We start from the raw sequence: 26275 nt of genomic DNA on the forward strand, positions 1-26275 counted from the left end.
ATATGAGCTTTACATCTTCTTAGTGAAAGTAATTTATAGAGAGTAAATCTGAGTATAGCTTTCCTGCTCACTGATTTTTATATTTTAAGTACTACATAGGGAATCTTTTAAGTTCTTATTTTTAAAGAAAAGAACTTATTTCCATACAAGTGATTATCCATTCTAAGTGACCTAACCTTGAATGAAGATTTAGAAATTGAACCTCTCATCTCCAAAGAGAAGCAGTTGATATTTTTAAACAAAGAAATTGAAATAAAGCCTTCAGAATGGTACAAAATTTTCTTATCACATTTAAAACCATGAGAAACTAGACAGCAGGTTGAAAATCTTTTGTTCCCTAACTTAAATCACAATGAATTTCATAGTTGTGTTACTTGTTTAACATTTAATGCTATGAGATATGCTTCAAATTCATATTTTTTCTCAGATTTTCCACTTTGAATGAAATTATTTACTAAAATGTCATGTATAAAAATAATTTCTTAATATCATTTTAAAATAAGTACTTTTCTAGTAATTCTATTTTCTGTTTTTGAATCAAGAACTAATCCAGAACAGAATTTGTGAATAATTGTTTTAATGCAACTAATATTCAAATGCATTTAAGAATAGTCAAGACTTTAGAGAGGCAGCATTCATTTTTCACGCAAGATAAACACTGATGCTTCAAATAAAACTATATAGATCATATATTTCTTATTTCTAAAAATAAATGTCTAATATTTTTAAATAACAGATACCTTCATCCCCAATTCTGAAATCAATATCAGTTATTCTCAATTGGCTTCTCTAGATATCTTTAAGAGAACAGAAAGGTAATATAGACTCCTTAGATTAATGTACTTTTAAACATACCACAGTCAGTGTTCTCGGTTCAGCTGCATTTGGAATCCTTCATTGCTGACAACAGAGTCTCAAATGACAATCTTCTTTAAAGCACTCTTCAGTGTAACAACAGAAACTTCTCCCTTCCACGCCTGCTTTTTCCATTAGCTAGAGTGTTACATATTGAATGCTGCACAAAGCATTTGACTGGAGGGTTTTTAGGCAACTCTTTAAATGCCTGAGTATGAATAATGATTTTTTTTAAAAAAAAGACCTCTCATCTTTTTATAAGAATAGCTGTATTGTTTTTTTTTTATTACTTTATTTTAAGGGAGGTGGTTATGGGGTGCGGTAGGGGCCGCTTTCATGTGTCATTGGTTAAATGTCTATGTATGATTCACCTAAGTGACATTTAGTCATATAATGTCAGTGACATTTTGATGATTTTACTGTCAATTTTTAATACTGTATTATATTTTCTTATGTTATTTGAATAAATTGGACAGATTAACATAGAAGGTGGGAGGTATGTTTCAGTCTGAATAATAGTTAGTGCTCTGGCAACAAAACTTTTTTATTGGTGAACCAGGCAATATTTTTTTGATAGCTGAGTGGGGTTCACTGGGATTTCCTACGTATTTTTTCAGCTTTTCATGAAAACTGCCTCACTTTCTTGTTCTTTAGAGAAAGGTACAACAGAAGCCCTTGTGGTTTCTGAAAAATCCTGCATTTGTTAAACTTTACATTGCATTATATTGGCTCTGGGTTGAATATAATGAAGCGATTGTAATCTGAAAGCAGTAGAAGTAACTGTTAATTAAAAATAAATAAGTAAATAAATAAAATTAAACCTTTTTGCCCCGCCAACCTGTGGATAACACGCACAGAAGATGCAACAGAGGATTTTATTTATTTCTGTCAAGAAAGCCTCCACAGGACAGCTTGCAATTGGGACTGACAAGACAATGAACTAAGAAGTGGCCACTTAATGGATATGGCCTTGAGTTAATCAGTTTTCTAGTAAGCTCACGAAATAGGGAATTTTAACTTCACACAATAGTCTGAACCCTTAAACATTAAAAGGTAGATCCCTGTGTAGAAACTGCCCGTGGCAGCAAGGGATTAATAAAATCATATAGGTGTCCATGACTGGGACCATTATCTGGAATCTTGATTTTAATCTTGCAGAAGTCAACAACAACAAAACAATTTTTTAAAATCCCACAAGGTCAGAAATTATTTAATAAACACAACAGTGTTTCATCTTTTACTTTTTTTCCCTTTGTGAATTGTGATAGCTGCTCAAAATACGAATATTTTGATGAACCCGTTTGGGGAGATTAAGAAGTCTGCATGCCAATGGGAGTGGGGGAAAGGACATGGGGGAAGGGAAAGGCTATAGTCAGTCGAGACAGAATGAGTATTTGACAGTTTATCAGGATCTGAGCAGAGGAGTGTCATTCTATTATTTTTCTCGTAAGCATAAAACATCAAGGAAAGCACAATAAGCATGGACCCTAATGTACATGATCATGCCCCAGTAATGCAAACCTGCTCTCTAACTACCTGATGCACGTGTTCCTTGGTTTCCATAGCCCTTGTGCATATCTCCATGTGTACAGCATGGCACACACTTAACGGTGTGGTGGTCTCATATAATTCCTGCCTCCTGCCTACTCAGCTGTATGATAGTGAGGTCACTTCGCCATCCTGAGTCTCCATTTCCTCACCTTTAAAATGGGAGTGAAAATAGACTCTGTCTTTCAGAGTTGTTGTGAGGCTAAAAGACTACATACAGGTTATCAACCAAATCCCTGAAAGGTCCTTAACAGATATAAGCTGTTGTAACTTTTTAATATTTTCATTACTGTTAAAGTTCCAGCTCTCAACCCTGAGAGCCTACTGATACACACATAGCCCGGGAGCCCTGGTTACCTGGTTACCTCCGTAGCCTGGAGGTGGGAGATTAATGAGCTAGCTTTGACTTTTAATGTGTTCAAATAACAGTAGTTTTGATCTGACTTCTCTGGCTGCCTTCATATCTAAGAAGTTAGAAAATTAGTTTCGAGTGAGCCTATCATTGATAAAATGTAGAAACATCAAGTAGAACAATAGTATCTGTACTATTTAACTTACATGCTCACCCACTGACATAGTAATTTACAGTCACATCCCATAAACCTATGTAAAATTTCCGCAGACAAGTTACTGCAGCTCTCATTTTAGAGTTAACATTCTCAAGGGAAACTGAGGAGAAAGATCTCCCACGATGAGCTCTTAAAACGCATGGGTACTGGACTTATCAGGGGTATAACTTCATAGACTGTAGTTGCCTGACCACTGTGCTGTTCACCTGAAGCTGAAATAGAATATTGAATGTCAACTAAATTATATATATATATATATATATATATATATATAGAAATATAAATATTAAATATTAAATATATGTATATAAAAATATATAGTCATGGGATGTAAAGTGTAGCATAGGAAATATAATCAATGGTATTGTACCAGCTATATGCGATGTCAGAGGGGTAGCAGATTTGGGGGGAGGGGTTATCACTTTGTGAGGGGTATAAATGTCTATTATGTTGCCTTGTACACCTGGAAAAAAAAAAACAACTCATGGGAAAAACCAGTAAGTTGGTGATTGGAGAAGCCTGCTATTTGTCTAATTACCAAGACTTTAGTGCCAGGAGGGAGAAACATATATGGCATCTCGTTTGTTTCTTTGTATTCATTATACAACCAGACTTCCTCAGTAGACAGGCACATTTTTTTTCCTCTTTAGTTTTTGAGGGAACTATAGACAACTGCCCCAGCAGAACCATCCCCCACTTAAATGTATCCTAATTAGAATGACTCCACGCCTTTATATCCTAGCATTCTGCTCTAACCACAGCTGTTGGCAACTGTAGGGGCTTTTGTGGAAGGTGCCAGGTGGACTGTTTGGTTTTTTTTCTGATTGACAAGGTGTTCCCATACTGTGTAGAGGACACATTTCAAAATATTTAGTCCATGGATTATTATGTAATCCCAAGGAATATACAACTTCTCCGTTTTCACTACTTTTGCTGAGGTTTAATATTAAGTTTATAACAAACTCTGTATGTTTGTTGGTTTATTGATACAAGAGTAAATTACAAACAGGTCAATCCACTCCTGGGATATTTTGAGTTAACCCCACAATTATTAAAATGGAGAGCTGCCGACTCCAGAGCAATGCTTTAGGGCTTTAGAAAAGTATGATTAATATATGTAAGTGTATTTCCTAGTTAACTATTGAACTGGAGTCAGAGAAGTAGAGTTCTGGAATCAAAGACCCATGCTATAGTCCAGCTCTGCTCCTGCCTAGCTCAGAGACTGGGCCAAACAATACCCCTTTAATGTTATTTTCTTCACTATAAAATGAGGCTACTACTACTAACTCTTTTGAGTTATTCTGAAATTTAAATGAAACAATGCATACAAAGTGCTTACCACAGCTTCTGTTGTGTAAATGATCAATACCTGTGAGGGGGCCAACCTGAAATGCTATTTACAATGGTTACCTGACTAAAAAAGGAATGTTCCAAATTGCTCTTGTTTTGCCAGTGGAGGAAAGCTGAACAGCACATTTGGGAAACAGAATCATCTTATTTCAAATCTTGCCTCAGTCATTTACTAGCTGTGTAAAAATTTAAAATCGGAATGATAACATCATAATACTTACACCTTAAATTTAAGAATGCATGAAATGAACTTTGTTATTTGAATTTTGCCATCCAGTGATAAACACTATAATTTGTTGTACATAATTCTAAACATTTTCTCAATGGAAAAGAGCTAGATATTTTTATATAATTGGTATCAAACTGCACATATTGTTATTAATAACCACTTTCATATATAATTATACAGGGGGCGTATTTTCAACCTCCTTGTTTGAGGGCATTGCTATTTTTAATTTTATCTTTTACCCTTGATTTTTAAGAGCTTTGTCCCCCCACAACATTCCCTCACAAATTATAGTGCGAGAAACATCCTTGAATATAACTATTTGGGCTAACATCTAATTATATGCTCTGGATAAATTCCTAGAGTGGATCAAAGGGTGAGATTATCTGAAGTCTTTTAATCCTTATTTTTAAACTGTTTTCCAGAAAATTTGGATCAATATATACATCTACGGGCAATAAATAAAACTGAAAGTTTATAGTGTCAATTTTGGGTTTTATTTTGTTTTAAAATTTTTCTAATTTGGTTTAAAAAATTGCTTATATTTGTATTTCCACAGTTATTACTACTGCTAATCATTTTACATGTTCAAATTATATTATTTTTCAATTATTTTTTATTCTTGTATTTATTATATTATCATATCTTTGAAGATTAAGAACATTACCCATCCTTTTGTATGTATATTTCCAGTATGTCAGCTCATCATCACAGTTTATCTCTTACTTTTAAATTTTACTGTGATTTTGATGCTTATTAGTATTTAAACAGTCAAATCTATCAAGCTTTCCATGATTAATTTCATTGTTGGTTTACAAAAGCTATTTAGAAAGGCCATTTATTTCTGTGATTTTAAAAAATGCATATTCTATTTTTACATATTAATTTTGAATTTATTGACAATTTAGCTCTTAAATTCATTTTTGTGTAAAATGTGAGGTAGGAACCTACAAATATTTGAATCCCTTCTGAATGGTTAACCAGTTATTGTGAGAACATTTGCACATTTTTTGAAGCACTGACATTTCCTTACTGATTTGTAATACTAGCTCTATCATAACACACACACCTTGTGGTTAAAGCAATCCACAGATATAGTGCAAGGATTTGGGAAAATCTTATACCAAATCTTTGGAAAATATACACTAGCAATCAGCTAGTGTAGAACATGTCCTCACCACTTTCTAGGATGGGCTTCTGAGGGTCAAAATAAGCAATCAACCGATACAATGGGAGGGAGATGCCCCCTATGTTTGCCAGGAGGATAACACCCTCTTCAGCATCAAAGACCCTGCAGAGACAAGCATCCTTTGGGCTTCTGGAAAAGAGTCTTCTTAATATTAGGCAAGAAGATCAATCTAAAACAATGGCCAAAAATATTAATAAACCAAGGTGATTTTTCTGTATGCCCCATATTTTATATGAAACTTAAACATTAGGGTATCATTTCCCACAATGGTATTACTAAACATAGAAAAGTATTACTTCAGGTTCTAAAGTTAAAGAAATATTAACATTTTTTTAAAAGAAACTCTCCCAATAAATGCAAATAATTAGCATTTAATTTCATGTAAAATCTTGTCCATTAATGCAGCCATATAGGGCCAAGTTTAGGAATTTATCTTGCAGTTTAAGTCATCATTATGTCCCAATTGCTGGGAAAAAAATATGGAAGTTCAGTATAGTAAACCCTACACATGATTTAGAGGCAAATGACCATGGAGGCCAATGAAATAGTTGCCAACGTCCACATGAAAGGGACATCATAGAAGACTGCAGAGGCCATCTTCCTCTCACCTCCTCCTCCTCCACATGATCCGTGTCACCAGTCTCACAGGAAATGATTCCTATTACCAACTGATGAACACCATCTGCCAATGCCAGTTGACACAGTCAAACTGAATGGCCTTGTGATTTAAATTTAATGAATTGCTAAAATATTCATGTCAAGATTTTCCTGCTACGTAATCTCTATCCTGTCTAATTTGCAACCCAACATCCTGTCAGAGGAGATGTCACTATCATTTGGAATACAGATTCATATTCCTAGACTCATTATTGGCAACAGCCGTGGTTATTTTTGGCCTCCCAAGAGATAGCAGCAGCAGTAACCTCTTCATTAATGGCTACTATAGAAACCATGGACTCTGCTACCCAGGTTTATTCCTTCTAACCTAGATTAACTGTAGGCATTCCCTGCACATTGTCTACACCTAGAGGCCTCGGTGAGTATGTAGGGCATGGCTCCTTGACGAAGAGAAGGATTTTGCTTCTAAGGGCCATCCCATTGGCTACAGGATGTTATCTTCAAGTATTAGTCACAGTGTTCTCTATTTAATGATACAGAGAAGGACAATATTTGCCCAAACTATCTTAAAAAATAACCCCTCTCTACTCCACAACTTTGCTTGCAGTAAGCCCAGATGCTCTAGTGCATGAATTTATAGAATTGTTCCTGTTCTCACATTATAAATTTGCTTCCTGAAATTTCTAACCCACACAGGCGTGACAGAACCTTTTTGCCGAAATGTTGAAAGGAAATAAACTTGCCTTTAAAAAAATTAGTTCTTCACTGTTTTAAATGCGTGTTTGTGACGGCTGCTAACTATACACATAAAGTTCAATGGAAAGTCATCTTAGAATTTTGCCCTAATTTAATGTTATCACTAAGAAGGCACCTTTATAAATAGAGTTGTTTTTGTTTTTAAGGTAATTTCTCTAAGTTTTAGATAGGTTGCCTAGCTACCAAGCAATTTAGGTTATAATGTTCAAAATATACTTGGGTTTTGTAGAGTTAAATGGACAGTATGAGTATGTTGGGAAAACTCAGGCATAATTTTGCAGATATTCCCAGTAACTGAGGAAGAATTCACCCTATATCCACAATTATTGGCACCAGCTAACACGCTATCTTTGAACATTTATGGTTGTCTCCCTTAGCTACTACTGAGAAATAAACCGTCTCTAAACTTTTTTTTTTTTTTTAATTTAGCTTACAATTCTGTAAGTAGGCTAAGCCAAGCTGGGTAGTTCTTCTGGTTTCAACTGGACTTGGTCATGAATCTGAATTTCCTGGTCTTTGCCACTATATTTTCTCCTATCTCTGCCTGAGCTGGGCAACTAGGCTCACCAGGTTCTGGCCCACATGGTCTCATCCTCCTGCAGATTAGCTGGGGCTTTTCCACACGGTGTGGGCAGAATCCCAAGATGAAGAACAGAAGTGTAAGATCTTCTGGGTATAAAGTTCAGTTCTGGCGCACTGTCGCCTCTACAGCAGTCTATTGGTCAGAGCAAGTCCCACCTCTAGATTCCACCTCTTGATGAGATGAGCTGCAGTCTCATTGCAAATAGAGTGAATACAGGAAAGAAAGAACTGCGGCCAATTGTTTTTCTACCGCAATGCCTCTGAGATATTTAAATATGGCTTCTGTGATAAAGTGTGAGGCCAGCTAAGCCTAGACTTCTCCCACATTTAGTGTCATCTCTAATTTCCAGGGCTCTTAGTTTTCTCCATTTATAAGCATGCATTTTAAACTACATCCCAGTACCCGGACAGCTAGACCTGTCTCTGTGTGCCATCTTTCTCTGTCCTACATTGCCCAGCTTTGCACATACTAGCTTCCAAATAAGTAAAATATATACCCTATGATTCTATCAATATTACTTCATATTAGACCTCAATATTGCAAATTTTTTAATCTCTAAGACATTAAAGAAATTTAGTATAAATAAGTAACACATGCTAAAAGTTCATGATTTGAAGCAAAATATTCTACATATTATTTATTGTTCTAAAGATTAATTCCAGAACAAGCTAAGTGCCTTACAAATAGCTTACTAAATTATGATAAGTAGTAGATACATGATCAGAATAAAAATTCACCATGCTGATTCAAGACCACTCAGAAAATGTGTGCACAATGGTTTACAAACCAAATTATCAAACAGATATAAAGTCGATCTACACAATGCCCAGTAAACTAGTCAGGATTATTTCTAGATTTGTTCGTTTGTTTTACAGTTGACAAGCTGAACAGTTGCATCTTAAATTCACTGTAAGACTCCACCTTGGAGGTGTTGCTATTTCCTATGAACCTAGTGTATAGCGGATGGCAAATTTTGTGAGAAAGCTCTATTTGTTTTCTGTAATTCAGTACCTGTCATTCTCACAATGTAGTTTATATTAGGAGTCACTTTCCCCTACACGTTTGTACTCCCTTCCTTTGGACTCTGTATAAATTTGCTTTGTCACTCTAAAATGGCCCCTTTGTAATTGAGTAGCTTTTGTGAAGAAATAAAATATCAGATACATTACCTAATATGTGTGGGGCAAGCTGCAACCAGTAAAATCATCCTAAGCAAATAATGTGTGAGGCACAGATCTTCAGCCACACAATTATATACACATATATATTAATACACATTAAGTTAAACCATATGGAAGTTGCTATTCTGTAGGGCATAAATGAATGAATACTGTCAATTTCAGAAGATCCTATTTAAAAAATATATATACCATAACATATTCACACATACAGATGGTGCCAAAAAATGTATACACATTTTAAGAAAGGAAAAACTGTAATAATTGCAGTAATATATACTGGTAACAAAGGATGAATACAAGTCATGTTTGACTTCTGCAATTACAAGAGGTGCTCAAAGTGGTACACATCAGTGTAATTTTAATACATTATTTTTTTTTCCTTCTTTAAAATGTTGGAACTTTTTTGGTACCCTCTGTATATACATATACATATATGCATATCATTTAATGGTGGAGTAGAAAAAGAGGAGGTCGATAAATTCTTAAGTTGAAGGATATCCAGATAGCAGTCCAAACAGTAGTACATATATAGGTCATTGCTTTTTGAGGTTCCCTGTGGCAAACGTACACAAAGGATGTATTCTAAGCAGAGTGTTTCTCCCTTCATTTGAAGATAAGCTTTGCAAGCAAGTAACCAGCTAATGGCTTTTAAACATTTTTTTGTTGTTGTTGTTGTAATGGAACCATTTGTTCAAATGGAATTTGTGTTGTGCTCCAATTTATGAAATGGATAAAAGTAGATATATTTTGATAGAAGCTAGAAGAGCGAGTCCAAAATCATCCAGCTGATGCATGACATTTATGCAATTTGAGTAGGAGTGCAACAGTAGAAGATTATGTTATCAGGTAGATTCAGTAAGACATTAGATTATAGAGTTTCGGGGATTGAACAACTGTGGCCTATTATCATCATCACACATCCTCTCTTATTTTAATGTCAAAGCCAAAATATGCATGCAGGTTTAACTATTTTTTCTTAACTTTATACTCTAAAGTTTGAGCTTAGTCAAAGTGAGATTTCGGAAATGGCTACTGTTGAGCAGTAATGAAATCGAGGGTATCATTGGTGGCATGCGGTAAATTCTAAAGAAGCAGATATACAAATTTTATTTAAACTTAGCTCATTTTCTAATTTTTTCAAGCATACTTGTCTTCCTATTGGTGATATAGGCATCTTAAGGAACAACCTCTTTTATTCCTCAATGTTTGTTAAAACACCTTCTCTCAGGTCACTTGAAACAATGCTCTACAGACAGCAGAGACTCTCTAAACATCCATTAGGTCACTCAGACAGACACAGGAAGGGAGATGAAGCAAACACAGAGAGGCAAGCCTCTGACTTGTCAAAATAACCTAAGAATTATTGGCAATAAAATAGTGACCGCTTTAAACAAAACCAAAGAGGAATGAAGAAATTTGGCACAAGCATTTATCCTAGCATCTATTTATTAAAGTGTGGTCTCTTTTATGATCATAATATTTAAATCATACCATATTTCTTCACTAATGCTTTGGTGGTCACTAATGAAGGGATTTGCAAAATTCATCCAAGCCAAAGCAAATCAAACATCACAGAGAAAGATGTATTCATAAATGTGATTATTAGTCACGCAGTGACAAGGAAAGCTGTCTTTCTTTATATTAAACTGAAAATTATTCTTACAAAGACATTCCTACTTTAATCAATAAAAAGCAAGAAAAAAAAACAGGTAAGCTTGGAGTGAGTCAGGATTAGTTTGGGAACGCATCAAAGGGGTGTTGGGTGGCCACACTCAGGAGTTTTGAAGAGTCTGATTTTGAATGATGATGTAATTGCTCAAGCCAGGTTTGTTTTATTAAACGGAACTCTAGCCCAGTTACTCATTTGTTAACAGAGTCTAGTTTCAGGGGGGGGGTATTCTCAACATCCAAGTTGTTATATAGTCAACTTTTACTATGCTTCAGATGCTTTCATATGGTTATCTCATGTAATCATCGAAGGATTCTGTCAAGCAGACAGCATGATTCTGATTTTATAGATACAGAAAACAAGGCTCCGCAAGTTTCATTAACCTGCTTAAGTTACCACAATTAGTAAGTAGGGGGACTGGAATTCAAATCTTGGTCCATTTAATACTAAAATCTAAGTACTCATTAAACCATGCTGCCTTTGAAGAAAACATTAAAAAATGAAAGAATGACTCCCGAAGGAAAGTATTCCTGAATGATCTTACATTTCAGATTGTTTTTAAAAATTCTGTCTGATAAATGAATATTATGTCTACACACTACTTTTCAGTTTTGAGTTGTTAAATATGTATGATTAAACTGTGCCCACTTATACTCTCCAGCACAATATAGATTATTATTGAAAAAAAAATGAAAGGTTTTAGAAGGTATGGTCTTGACATGGCTTATTGGCAGTTTAACTTGCATTACCTTCGGCAGTCTTCTCTTGGGTTCAGAATTGTCTTTGGGAACAAAATCTTTAATGAGCAGAGACCGGTCGTAGTTAGCATGTTCTGATTCATCCGTGTAATCCTTATCTTTTCCTAGGGCTAGAAAAGAGACAAAGACAATTATATTCATTTTTATCTTTCTTCCTTTTCTCTCCTTTACATGTACTAATCTCTCTTTTTTGCATGTTTTCCCAAGGTTCAGTGAAATATAATTTTCTTATGACCCATCCATCTAATAAGTAAATCCCCAAAATTAATAACACAAAAGCTAGCCTGTGAGTGAATTAATACTGACACTACTATAGCTTTCATAAGAATTAAACATATCGCTACTATTTTAATGTACTTAAACTTTTTGAAAATAAAATTAGAATTATGCAAATTCTATTGGACACATTGCCCCTTTGGAACTTGAAGAGATATTTGTAAGAATTCAAAGGATTTCTAAGTATTTATTTGATTAATTAAAAACTATAATTTTGAGAATTTGTTTTCTTAAAAGTTGGAAAGTTTTATAAATGTGAATTTGACTTAAGGGTGTTAGGAATTCTGAGAAACCATAAAACAAATGCTAATGAACATTACAGGAAAGATTTTAAAAATATTAGGAAATTGAAATAAAACTACAACTGCAAAAAGGAGAGAGGTCATTGAAAAGGATAATTACAATTGGAATGATAAAAAAAGGTAAGACACTATAATATTAGTCATATATAAAATGTATATGAATAATGAAAGCTATAATCAATGTAAAATGATATAAAAAGAAAATTTCTATGGTGGCTATAAAAGTACTGTTGACACATTTCACAAAATTCACATTCCACGTTATACCAATATCTCTTCAAATTTAAAAACAGACAGATTCCTATATATTTAACCTTGTAAAATAAAACAAAATGTTTTGTAGAGCTTTTTTTTTTTCCCCAATCTTTGATACCTATCAAACATAAATTTTGACATGGGTAACTATTAATACATGTAATATTTTAAAAAGTTCAATCATTTGACATAGTATTGTGACAGAAGAAAAAACAATTTTGTTTGTGATACATGCACTGATTTCTTTTATTAATAAAGCTTAAAGTCTGCTATCACATGCCATGTCATGCCATGTACAGCTTGTAGTATCAGTTTCCTAGCAGTGGTACAGACCAAGATTGGACAGGTCATAGTATATCTTAGGATATAATTAATTGCCAATTATGTTAATTATGCTCTAAACATTTAGGGTTATACCCAGACCTGCTAATATATAATAGTTAATACTGATTGATGGTTAACATTTACTGAGTAAATACTAAGACCCAGAATCTTTACATGTATTATTTCCTTTAACCCTTATAAAAACTCTATGAAGTGGGGATGATTTTTACTTACATTTAATAATAAATAAATTAAGCATATGGAAATTAAGTAGTGTGTCAAAGTCATCAACCAGCAAAGGGGTGCATCCAGAACTGAAACACATCAGGATCTGACTCTAAAGCTGATATTTGTGAAAATACATTTCCCCTAGATTCAGGTAAATGACATGTTATTCATTCAATAGTTGTTTATTAAACAACTATAACATGCCAAGCATTCTTTTAATAAGAGTTGGAGCCATAGCTGCAAACAGAACCCTGCCTTCATGGAACATTGAAGCAGAAGATAAACAATAAACAGAAACAAATTAAGTAAAAGAGTAAGTATGCTCTGCAGTCAGTGCACTGGAGAAAAATATAGCAGAGAGGAAGGAAGAGATGTCAAAGGTGGGGACGGATGATGTTACTTTAGTACAGAGAGCTGTAGTAACATTTGAGCAAAGACCAGGGGAGATGAGTCAGTGAGTCACACAGCGGGTAAAATGGAGGAAGAAGGGTACAGATGGAAAAAATAAAAAATGTAAAACCTGGACTTGCCTTGAACTGTTGTCAAGTAAATGAGGAAGAAATTGAAATTTTGCAGTTATTTTGTTGAAGCAGTTACCAAAACCCTACCATGTTCAACTTGGAGGTTTGTAAGGCCCACAGTGATTGGCATTTCTTTTTTTTTTCCCTTCTCTTCCTCTCTGTTCTCCTCCCTTCCACTCCTCTCCTCTCCTCGTCTTTCTTCCTCTCTATCAATCTCTATCCCGCTCCCTCTTTTTATTTCTCTTGATATTAAAGGGCAATCAATTCCTTTCCCTGAAAGTCAATTTCTTCATCTCTAAAATGAAGGTTTTGAAGAAGATCTCAAAGGGTCCTTTAAGCTCTAAAAATTATTTGATTAATCATTTAATGTTTACAAAAGATACAATGTAACTTATATTAATGTATTTCATTTTCCATAGACTACAAGAGATACAACTGGCAACTTTTCACTCATTTAAACTCATTATTCCACTCACACCTCAACTTTTTAGGTAGATATTTTTATGTTTTGTTTAGTTTTGTTTGAGGGTTTTTTTCCCTTCTGTTTTCTTTCTCTTAATTCCTATAATACAAATATTCTTGCAACCCAAACATCCTTACATCAGCATTGTGCTGGAAGAAAGCTTAGTTTTAAGATTTGCCAACTTCAGGAGGCTTTTTCTGCATCTTTCTGCCCCAGGGCCCCAACTGGAACTGGTCGTTTTATCTTCCGAATGGCAACACATTTGTGTTTTTTCCTTTTTCTTTCTTTCCATTTCACTCTTTCTTTTTTCCTTTTACTCATTCTTTCCTTCCTTCCTTCCTTCTTTCCTCCCTTCCTCCCTTCCCTCCTTCTTTCCTTTCTTTGTGTGGATCCCTTTATTTTTCTGAATTTAGATAAAATTATCTTAGGACCCATGTTTTCTTTATAACTTTTACTTACTTTACTAGAGAGTCTAGTATAGCTTGGTCATTAGTAGATGATTTCAGAAAAATAAAAAATGTATACTTGTTATTTTGGAATATCTTTATCCTAAATGATACAATTTTAAATTTACTTTTATTATTAGAATTTGTGTATGTCTACCTTTGCTGTCATTTTTCTTTGAATTATACAAAAGGACTCTTTTGTATTTAATAATAGCTTTCTCTTTTTCTTTTATTTATTAGCAAGATTGCAAACTCCTGTCATCCTGATGTAAATGGTACCACTCTCTTTTACAATGTTCAAAAAGTGTTTCCTCGGCTTGGAAACTATTGTAGAAGTCACGACTCCTAATGACTTAGCATGCACTTTTTCCTAAATATACAAAGACCTTGAAGTGCTTTTGCATTCTTTTCTAAAAGATGCTTAAGTTTATGCACAATACTAATTATAAATTTTTAACGTGGATAGCTAATAATTATTTAATAGTTACTATGTATCAGGTACCCTTCATTCACTACATTACTATATTGAGTTCCATAGTGTTTCAGAGACTTTCTAGCTTGAGAATACAGTAGCAATCACAATGAACAGAATCCTTACCCTCATGAAGCTGACAGTGATGGAGGTAAGAAAAGAACAAATACGCCACTTACACAGTAGCAGGTGATATGGTCAATAAAGGAGGGCAGGGAAATAAAAAGTGTGGGGAGGGGAAACATTTTCAATTTTAAATAAGGTGGTTAAGGATAGCTTCTGAGGTAACATTGGAACATAGATGCTGGACTAGTAAGTGAACCTCTGTGGGAAGGTCACAGGCAAATGGTATGACAAGTTCAAAGGCCCTGGGGTGGGAGCATGTCTTACCCATCTTTTCACAGACAGGAAAATGAGTGTGGCTGGAGAGGAGTTAGCAAGGATGAGGGTACATATTAGAGTGGTGATGGAGAAAGTGGGAGCATATTGGGGAGTGTGCGGCCATTGGAAAGATTCTGCGTTTCATTCTGAATTAAACAGAGAGTGACTGGATGAATCTGAGTAGAGAAGTGATGTCACCTATCTTAGATTTAACAAAATCAGTCTGGTTACTAAGAAGAGAAGAGGCTGAAGGGTCCAAGGGCACAGCCAAAGAGTCTAGTCTGGGGCTATTACTATAATCAGGGAGCGAGGACGTGGCGTGGATCAGGGTGGTAGTGAGATTGAAAAATGGTCGGATTGAGGATGTATTTTTAAGGAAAAGCTAACAGAATTCTATTGGGTATAGTGTATATGAGACAGAGAAGTCAACAATAATTCTAATGTTTTTTTTTTGGCCTGAGCAATGAGAAGGGTGCTATTTTCCATACATTGTTTTATTAAATCCTTAAAAAAAAGTATTGTTACTGGCCTCTATTACCTACGAGGAAATTTAAGTAATTACCTAGCGTCTCCCATTTGGTGTGTGGCAGAATTAGAGCCCAGGAAATCTGGCTCTAAGATTTACATGCCCTGACACTATCGCTGGTAGTATTGAAGAAATGATGATTTTGGAAACTTTAAAACAACGAAATATTTGCAAATAGAAAAAAAAAAGAGTGAGTTTTATAAAAAAAATTGTAATATATCTGTTGAAGAAAAAGTGTGAAATCTCTAGATTATAAACATAGCTGTCCACTCCCTGAAGTTCACAATGATGGAGATAAATATTAAAATCCTAATAAAGACAATCAACAGACAAGTAATAAAGGTAAGACAAATTTAGTAAAAACATTTATTTTTATGTGGCGTATTATCTCTGTGACCAAGAAATTAAAATAAAAATGGTACTATTTTATGTTAGTACATAATTCTTTTGCATCTTTTGGTTTTAATAGAAATATCCAGGGCCGGCCGAGTGGCGCGATGGTTAAGAACTCGCTTGGGATGCCAGAGGGCCCCAGTTCGGATCCCACATATGAGGGCCAGTGACACTGCCCTCCACAGCTAAGATGCTGAACAACAGCTCAACCTGGAGCTGGGCTGCCTTAAGTTGCCAGCAACAGTGGCGTAGGTTGCAGCCCCGGTGGCAGTGGGTTGCCATGGGCTACCGTGTGTAGCCAGCAGTCAGCATGAGCGGCCACAGCATGAGCGGCCAGCAGCCGCAGTGAGCGGCCGTCCAGAAGCGGGCGACTGATCTGCCTCGCCCAGGAAGAGCGCAATGATGGTGCCAACTTGGAACAGTGAATCAACGTCCTCCACAACTAGACTGAAGAACAAAAGGACAGCAACTTGTCTGTTCCCATCCCCCAACTCCCCAATAAAAATCTTTAAAAAAAAATACCCATTGCTCACAAGATGCTAGAGAAATGATATAGTTATTTATTTTCTGTACCAATATAAATTACTAAAACTTTTGAACAAAAAGTTTTGACACAAAAGTGTCAGCATTATAAGAGCGTAGCTGGAGAGCCTTCATAAAATCATAATCTAAGAGAAAGATAATCTATGTTTGCAAAAATGCTCCCCCAAGCCTATGGATAATTAAATACAGGAATAAATGCCATCTTAATAAATAGCGACTCCATTCTTCGGTTACACAAGCCAAAATCCTCACTACTCATTTTCTCTCATCCTCCATGTCTGATTCCTAAGTAAATTCTGTTGCCAGCATGAAGCATTGTTTTTCCGCTTTGCTTTGCTCTTTGGCATATATCTCTATCTAACATGCAGTACGTTTTCACTTTCTCTTACTTTGTCATCTGTTTCCCTCACTAAGGTATTTGTGGCTCAGGTTTTTACTTTCTTTCCTTTTGTTGTCTTTTTGTTCACTGCTTTATCCCTAACATCTCAACAGGATCTGACACATAGTTACCTTTTGGTACATATTTGTTGAGTGACTAAATGGATTTAAATGCTCAGCAAATTCTGTCTGAACTGTCTCCAAATTATATCTAGAAGCTGATCATGTATCAACACCTGATTATAGTTTCTTAACCCTCCATTGGGCGCAACTGATCTCACAGATTCATTGCACACAAATTTTCAAATATCTAACAGTTAAGTATCGTGACTCACCGCTTCTGTATCTTCCCCCCTACGGTAACCTATCACCAGTTGTGTTTGTGACTACTTAGTACAGTAAAGATGTATTTCATAGTGGCATCTTTAATTTCACAGATTCGTTGCCAAAATTAATCTCAAATGTTGAAACTGTTTCATAAAGAAAGAAACAATGGCCATCATCGTTCAGCATACAAATTAGTATATTGTAAAAATTTGGTCATAATACGCTCCTAAGAAAGCTGCAAAACATACAGACCATGTTGAAATGAAAGCATTTATAGGGCTGCTATACTTGGCAGGTGTACTGCCCAGTAATAGGCAAAGCTTCTACTGAATTTATGTAATAAATATATATTGTTTTTATTTTGTGGCAAATTAAAGTTTCATTCTGAATAAATAATAAGCATGCTTACACATTATTTTCATTGATTTTCAATTTAAACAAATAAATGTCATACATGCATCTAGTAGATGCATTGTACCCGAACTCGTAACTTTCGCATTGCACTCGATGGAGGGTTAATCCAAGCCACCACTATCTCTTGAGCAGAAATCTGTAACAGTTTCCTAACCAATCTTCCTTTTTTTTTTTTTATCTTTTGCCTCTACCACATGGCAGCCAGAGGGGCTCTTCTCAAACCTAGGTTAAATCACATTAAACCTCTTCTCAAAACCTTCCAACAGTTTTGCAGCTCCTGTAAAAATTGCAGTCCGTCTTATGGCACACGGGTCTGACCATTTGTCTCCTTACCACTTCTCATCCCCTCCCACAACCCTGTCCCCACTCCCTCCAATCCAGCCACACTAGGCTCTCTGACCCTACACACACTCTCACTCAGGGCCTTTGAACTTGCTCCTCTCTTTGCCAAGGATGCTCAGTTCCTATTTAGGCCAGGGTTCTGCTCATGTCACTGCATCAGAGACTCTCTCAGTGACCACCATTCCTAAAACAGAGCCTCCTATAGTTCTCTGTCTCCTCTATAAGTCTTTATTAATTTTATTAGCCCCTGACATCAAATGATCTCTCTCTCTCTCACACACACACACAATCATGCATGCTATATATGTACATATATTAGCAACTGAAATTAAATTATAGCATGGATATATAACATATATGCTACATCTTTATGATACCTGAGGTCTGAAAATTAAGTTCGCAAACTCATCCTAGAAAAAGTGCTCCATACCTCATTGCTGGATATCACTACAGTCACATTCAAAGTACTCCCCTTGGGTAGTTATGCACGGATGTCAGTGCCTAGTCTACCCTTCAAAACAATCTGGAAACTTTTTTTGGAATGGCCATCAGAGCTGTCATCGTATTACCCTTGATGTCCTGAATGTCATCAAAATGTCTTCTTTTAAATATTTCCTTTATCTTCGGGTAAAACAAAGAAGTCATTGAGGGCCAGATCAGGTGAGTAAGGAGGGTGTTCCAATACAGTGATTTGTTTAATGGCTAAAACTCCCTCAGTTCACAGACAGTGCCCTTTGAGCCTGTGCATTGTCGTCATCCATGAGCCGTGAATTGATGGTGAAAAGTTCAGGTCGTCTAGCTTTTTCACGCAGCCTTTTCAGCACTTCCAAACAGTAAACTTGGTTAACTGTCTGTCCAGATGGTACAAATTCATAATGAATAATCCCTCTGGTATCAAAAAAGGTTAGCAGTATCATTTCAACAAGTTCGAGAACTTAATTGTAAGACCTCGTATATGTATATACACATAAACATTTTTTTGTATGCATATATTTGTGCTCTTATCTATATGACAGAGAGTGAGAGAGTTATTATCTGTCTCCTCCCACTATAAGTGACATCAGTATAGTGGCTATTTTGTTCACTGCTTCATTCCCCATATTTAGTTCACTGTTAAGTACATTATAAGCACTTAGCATTTGTTAAGTAAGTTGATGAATGAATGGTATATTTACATGTGGGAATATTTTTCATCCATTAAATTGATAGCCCTACAGACTGCTGACATGCTTAAAATATAATATTAACTTAAAAAGCTGTTTTCTGCTATTTTGATGCATTTTATTTTAAATACGTTTTCCCCTCTAAGTGCAACTTTGTAAAATTATGTAAACTTACGGACTAAGAATGAAAACTACAGTATGAAAAGAATGTAAACCACTTTATTTATTTTGGCTGTGGAATGGTAGTTTTCCCCTTTCCCTTAGATACATTTCTGTTATTCTTGCAAGAAGGTTGTTCGTATTATAAACAGTAGAATTTAAAAAACTTTTCATACTTACTATTAATGCCAATCAACATTTGAGAGCAACAATAGAGAGGACGACATTGTGGTCTCATTAATGAAGCTAATCCCTATTCCATTGGTAGGATCCTTTGAAATATAAATAAAGCCTACTAATGTGTTTTGGTTCTTATCAAGGACATAGACTCTTATTTGTATGACACTTGCCCCATGTGTGACAAGGCATTTCTTTCAAATATGTCCAGAGTACCAGTTAAATTTCAATTAAACTGAATAGTTTAAGCAATAACACTAAATTACAATACCAAATATATACATATGCCCTCTCTTTAAAGCGCCTTTCCCCACATTTTAGCATTTCTAAAATCTAGAATGGGGTGGACAATCCAAATATTTATTTAACATGGTAGCATCCACTTTTCCTAAAACAGCATATTAATTTGATCATGCTTCTTGCAATCAAAAGTGTCTCAAAATCCAGGAAGTTCAATTATTAAGAAAAATAAACATTCAAAAAACAAAACTACTTCATTTTCTGGTACAGTAAATAACAGGATAACTTGTTTATGCAAATGAAATTCTTGCTGTTCTCCAGTAGTAGAATGATAGGAAGATATACACCTTTAAAAATGAAAAAATATATAGAGAGACAAATCCAATTTCATCAAAATTAAGTTTTGTGCTTTAAAGAATACCATCAAGAAAGTGAAAAGACAACCTACAAAATGAGAGAAAATATCTGAAAATCATATATCTTAATAAGGGACTTGCACATAGATATATACAACTCTTACAACTCAATAATGAAAAGATAAATAACCCAATTTAAAAATGGGCAGAGGATCTGAATAGACATTTCTCTAAGAAAGATACATATGTGGCCAACAAACACATGAAAAGATACTCAACATCATTATCTGTCAGGGAAATTCCAATCAAACCCACAATGAAACCACTTCACACACAGTAGGGTGGCTATAACCAAAAATACAGACAATAACAAGTGTTGGCAGGATTTGAGGAAATTGAATCTTCCTTCATACACTGCTGATGGGAATGAAAAATGGTGCAGTTGCTCTCGAAAACAATCTGGCAGTTCTTCAGAAGTTCTAACAGATACCATAGAATCCCACATTCTGTACTTAGGTATATACTCAGGAGATGTAAAAACCCAAGTTCACACACATTCAGACACACAAAACTTATACACCATTGCTCATAGCAGCATTATTCATAATAGCCAAAGAATTGAAAACAATCCACATGTCCACCAATTGATGAATGGATAAATCAAGTATGGCTTCACCATATAATGGGATGTTATTCAGTGATAAAAGAAGTACTGAATAATGCTAATATGGATGAACTTCGGACACATTATGCTAAGTAAAAAATGTTAGTCACAAGAGACCAAATATTGTATGATTCCATTTATATGAACTATCCAGAATAATCTAAAGAGACAGAAAGAAAATTAGTGGTTTCCTATGGCTTGGGGGATTGGGGTGAGAATAACAGGTGATCGCTCATCAGTACAGGTTTTCTTTCTGAGGTGAGGAGAATGTTCTCAAATTGATTGTGGTGATGGGTGCATATCTCTGAATATACTAACCAGTGAAGTGTACCCTTTAAATGGGTCAATTGTGTGGTACGTGAATTTATCTCAAGAAAGACATTATACTAAAAAAAAAGCTAAGATTCTCAAAGCTTAAGAAAAGCATTTAATGTGCTGAAGCAGGGTGCCTGATGTAGCAGAATGAGAAAAATGGTTTCTGAAAACCCAAGTTAAAATACTGGTCCTGCCATTTATTAGTTTCATAGTAGTGGGTCAGTTATAGGTTTTTAATCTGAAATTTTGAGATAATAAAAGCCTTTCATTCCAAAGATTAAGTAGGACAATCTATGTGACTTGAACACATTAGGTACTGAGTGTGTGTGTGTGTGTGTGTGTGTGTGTGTGTGTGTCTTTTTCTTTGGCCTTTTTTTTAAATTCACGATTCTAATACTTAGGACTCCACAAAACACATTACATAAATTGGGGCTGCCTAAAAGCCATATCATTCATTTTAAAGCCTAAGTAGATAGGAAACACTGTAATTACTTTGAGTATGGCAATGAACAATTTAAAATTTAATTACAAACCCCTTTTATAATCATCAATAATATGATTCATGATGAAAACTTTTGTTGAGTTGAGTGGGAATCCATTAAGTCTTCTAAATGTTGTTTGCAAACCATCATCAACTCAAAGCGTGAGGGGACTGAACAGTATAGCAGGCCACAACGACTGCAAGATAAACCTACAGCCATTTCTGGGAGTGTAACTTTAATACCAAATTATTCCAGCTCAATCATTCTTCTTTATTATAATGCCATTTTATTTCACTACTTAGCTACATTATATTAGTACTGTTGGATCATCTGGGAATGGATGAGGTAACTCTTGGACAATTTTAAATATGCATGAGTGATCTTATTAGTTGGTCTCAACTTACTTGCAACTGTGCAACCTTCCCAAACATTGCTAATGATAATGTGTTCCAGGGTTGCCAGAGTAGTTGAGGTTGAAGATTAAAATAATGATACTACTAATAATCTAAGGTTATTGTCACACTTCGTAATTTATGTCACCTCCAACATATATTCTCTTACATCTCACAAAAGCTCTTAATTCAATTCTGTGCAAATAATATCTATTTACATTATAAAAAGGACTCAAACCATAATATTGGTATCTCCATGTCACAAGTTGGGAGACTGAGGCACAGATGGTGTGTACCTTTCCAGTTAGTGATAGAGTCAGTATCTGAAACTGGGTCTTCTTATTAATAATAAGTTCCTCATTTTTAAGATTATTATTCTACCAAAGTTTCCTGTGAAGAATAAATCTAATGGTATACATACGGTTTGCTCGGTAGTTTAAACATGGTGATAATGAAGGGCCATACTTATTAATCCTTTGCTGTTCCTTTGTTGCCTGCTTCTCCCTAACACTACCATTGTTCTAAAGTCCTAACGCTAGCTGGTCACAGTGAGGGTACTGCTGGAGCTGCACCCAGTCAATCCCACAACTACACAAATCTTGCAATAAACAGCTTTCCACTGGGCCAGTGAGCCAGTGTTTATTCTACACACATCCAACCTTCCACGCATTCATGTACCCATCTATCATTTCGTTGATAGTATGTGTAAGGGAACAATAATACGACGGGTGTAAATACCAATTATTATCTCCTAGTGAACTGAGCATGACTAGAGTCATATCCTAAGTGTTACGGAAGTAAAGGAGGAAGTATCTAAATGACTCAGTGTTAGAAAGGACGCCACGTACCAGCACGATTACTCCTTGAGGAGAGTGATGACTAATGGGTCTCTAAATGCTCTGCAAAATGTTTCTCAACACGGTTTAAATAAAAAGAAGAAACATAATCAGATAATATCCTCAGTGAGAAAATGACAGAGTACTGATTCCTAAAAGGTGAGAAAAATCAGTGATGGATGACATCATGGAGATCAAAGCAAGGAGTGCATTACACAGCAGACTCTCCAAACATAGGTGTGTGTTTGTCATTCATCCATTTGTCTGTCCTTTCAGTGAATATAAAAACATATTTTGAGCACCTACTATGTGCCAGATATTGTTCTTGATTCTGGGTCACAGATGTCAACAAGACTAACCGACTGTTCTCTCGAAACAGAAAGAGGGAGAAAAATAAATGACTTAATTTTGCGTAATACTTAAGTATTACGAATAAAAATGAATCAAGATTAGGAGACATAAAGTGGAGCTTGAGTGAATTTACTTTTGTAAAGTGTAGGGCCATAGGATAGAAAAAAGCTTTTTATAAACAGAGAATAAAAGAAAGGTGGATTGGCTGCAGCCTTGTGAGCAAAACAGGAAGCATCAGGAAATGGCCTGGAGAGGCCAGGCCCAGATATCCTGCTAGGCCTCTGAGGCCCCAGGAAGGAGTTCTCATTCTAAACAGAATGGAAAACCTGGAGGGATCTGAGGAGAGACATAATGGGATTTAATTTTCCTTGTATTTCAGCTTCCTGTAACTGCTGTGTGGAAAACAGACCATATGGAGGCGAGTTGGTGCAAAGGGACCAATGAGGAGTTATTATACTAGCCTACCGAGCGAAGGTGGCAGGTTGGGCCAAGGTGTGGCAGTGGGTATAGCACTTATAGCAGGAAGTGATGAGCAGGTCAGATGCTGAATATAAGCTGAGAATCAAGACAAAGACTTAATGTGGTTAATAAACAACTGAATATATTTACAGTGGTTATAAGGCTGTCACAACTGGAAAACAGTATGTTCTTTCAGTGCAATTCCCTTATTTCTATAATCCTTAAATAGGTTGATAACATGAGTAGAAAGTTTGTTTTTATATCATATTAATATGAAACACTATTGAAAAAAATAACAAAAATTGGTGATTATCTACTATTACGGAATGAAAGCAAAATCACCATGTACTCATTTGACCATAACTGTTTTATGAAATAAGACCAATGAGAACTCCACCAAGCTAAACAATTACGCTTGCAGAAAGCAAATAAATGCCTTAACTGTCTAATATAAACCGCTTTCTGAGGGAGTCATTTTATAACATTACCAAAATTTTCATTTCACAAGATTAGATAGATGGATATTTTGGTTGGTTAGACTCAAATTACGTTGGGTCTTAATGGCCTATTCATTTCATTTCAAAGTTACCTGATTTTACTGCAGCATAGGCATGGGCAGAATCAAGCATCAGTTACCTGTTAATATGGATTTCTCTGTCCTTGTCATTTTCCAGCACACTAACAAGAAAAAAGGGTGGGTGATAGTAGCAGAGCTTCTAGGACTGATGGACAAGGTTATTGCCACACCAGGACTTCAAATTCACTGTTACGTGGATCAGCACTTTCCAGAATGATTGCGTGTCTGTCTGTGTGTCTGTCGGTGTCTGTGTGGCTGGAAGCACAGGGTGAAAGGGTGCCCTGACTTTGTGAGCTGCTTCATGAAAAGTAGAATTAAAGGCTAAAAAATGGCAAGAAAAAGAATGAAAGAAGAAAAGCAAACAACAAAATTCTAAACCTACCAAGCTGATAAGCTTTCTTTAATCAATCATCTCTCAAATATATTTTACCATGCAATGTTACCCCCATCTTCCACTGCTCCCACTCTGATACTTATTATCTTTCAGAGCTAGTGTTCTATGGACATGATTAAGCGCTTTTCACTTTAAAGGCTCCTGTTCATATTGTGGTGATTCAGAGAGAAAGTGAGGGATTACAGCTTCCTAGGCTGGAATCTCAGTTCTCCATTGGCTACACACAAGTTATTTTATCTGTTAGTGAATCAGTTTCCTGATCCGTAAAAAGAGGCTAACCAAAAAGAGTGTTGTGAGGGTTAAGTGGGATAGCCTACGTAGAGAGTTGTGCAGTACGAGCTCAGTAAATTACTGGTTTCCACTCTGCAATAACAATCACATTTTGGTGATGACACAAACAGCTGATTAATGAAGGTATCGCTGAGCCCAGCAGAATTCGATGCGAAGATAAGTGTAGTGCACGACTGAATAAAGCAATGAAGAAATGTTTGTTGAATCTGTAGGATGATGTGCTAGGAGTGGTGATGAAGCTATGCCTCTTCATTTAATTCAACAATCTTGCGAAGTATGGATCATGAATCTCAATTTACAGATGAGATAACTGAGGCTCGGAGAGGTTAATAATATGCCACAGTCACACAGCGAGTAGACACAACAATAAAGATTTAACCAATATCTGGTTGGGAAAACAGCATTACACCCATACCATACTACAAATCCTGTTGGGCAACCTTAGTTGAAATTTCCAGCTCTAAACCAATAAAACCATAACTATTCCTTCCTCTCTAACTCTCATTTTCAACAATGAGCAATATACATCCTCAATGAAAGAGTGACCACATACAGTCACTTCTGCCTCAGCATTAATACTCTCATGGGGCAGTTCAAAGTAGTTCACTGTAAAAAAAAGAAAAGCCATTAATTAGATGCATTAGTCAGGTTACAAAAATCTTATCAGAGCCTGTTGGTACTTGGAAATTCCCATGCATTAACCAACCCAATGCTAGAAGCCGGTAATCTGCACTCTAAAAGCAAAAATTAGAGAATGTAACTTTGTTCAATTTAAAAGAGAGCATATATTTCTAAAGTACTTACTCATGTCTTATTTAATTACACTCTTGGTATATTTGATGTTGCTTCACTTGACATCTTCTCAAAAATGACTAAAAGGTACACATTATAGACATGACTCTAAAATAGGATTTCCTAGTCAAGTGTTACATGCAGATGGGTTCCTGGAATGCTTGGTGATATTAGAGTCAGCCAGAGCTTCATTCTCACCTTCATTATAAAGGTGAACACCTCATGTGTACATGTTTTATACCCTTTCGAAGCTGTGATGTTTCTCTAAATTGAATGAATGATAGATTGGTGCTAGGCGGTGCTAAGATATTAAGTATGTGGTACCATGCCTGCAGAGATATAAATACAAGTCAAGTGTGTCAAATGATTGAGATGTACTAGAATGATGAGGCAAGAAATGTTAGCATAGAGCAACCAATTATCTTAAGCATTTAGCAAAAAGTTTAATATTTGTGATGGCAAGCTTTTGAAAATAAGATACATGGAATTGAATGACAAGAGTGGCTGGTTAGGCTATTAACTGTTGGGTTGTCGGAAAAGTCATGACGCATGTTTGTAACAGATAGCACCAGTTCATTTTTGGAAGTACTGGAGTCATTCGCATCTATGTTATTACTATGTCATTTTACAGCTGACAGTTCTAGCTTCATTCTAAAAAAAAATTGAGCGATTTGGTTGAGTTTTGGAGATTTTACAACAAGCTGAAGATGGAAGACCAAACTGTGCATTTTTGC

The 26275-nt window shown here is 35.5% G+C and overlaps 1 protein-coding gene across 2 annotated transcripts in view; it reads right to left on the bottom strand.

The window, feature by feature from the left end:
* The window catches only part of ANO3 (anoctamin 3), a 257121-nt gene that overhangs the window by 159273 nt on the left and 71573 nt on the right, over positions 1–26275 (bottom strand). Inside the window, exon 4 of one of the 2 annotated variants that reach the window (XM_019627091.1) lies at positions 11294–11412. In XM_019627091.1, the coding sequence (XP_019482636.1) occupies positions 11294–11412 (119 nt within the window). Of the gene's footprint in view, positions 1–855; positions 1035–11293; positions 11413–26275 lie in introns of those variants that run through there. The other variant, XM_019627092.1, reaches the window with a different exon arrangement.

Source organism: Hipposideros armiger, unplaced genomic scaffold (assembly GCF_001890085.2).
Source record: "Hipposideros armiger isolate ML-2016 unplaced genomic scaffold, ASM189008v1 scaffold_707, whole genome shotgun sequence".
NCBI classification, from domain to species: domain Eukaryota; kingdom Metazoa; phylum Chordata; class Mammalia; order Chiroptera; family Hipposideridae; genus Hipposideros; species Hipposideros armiger.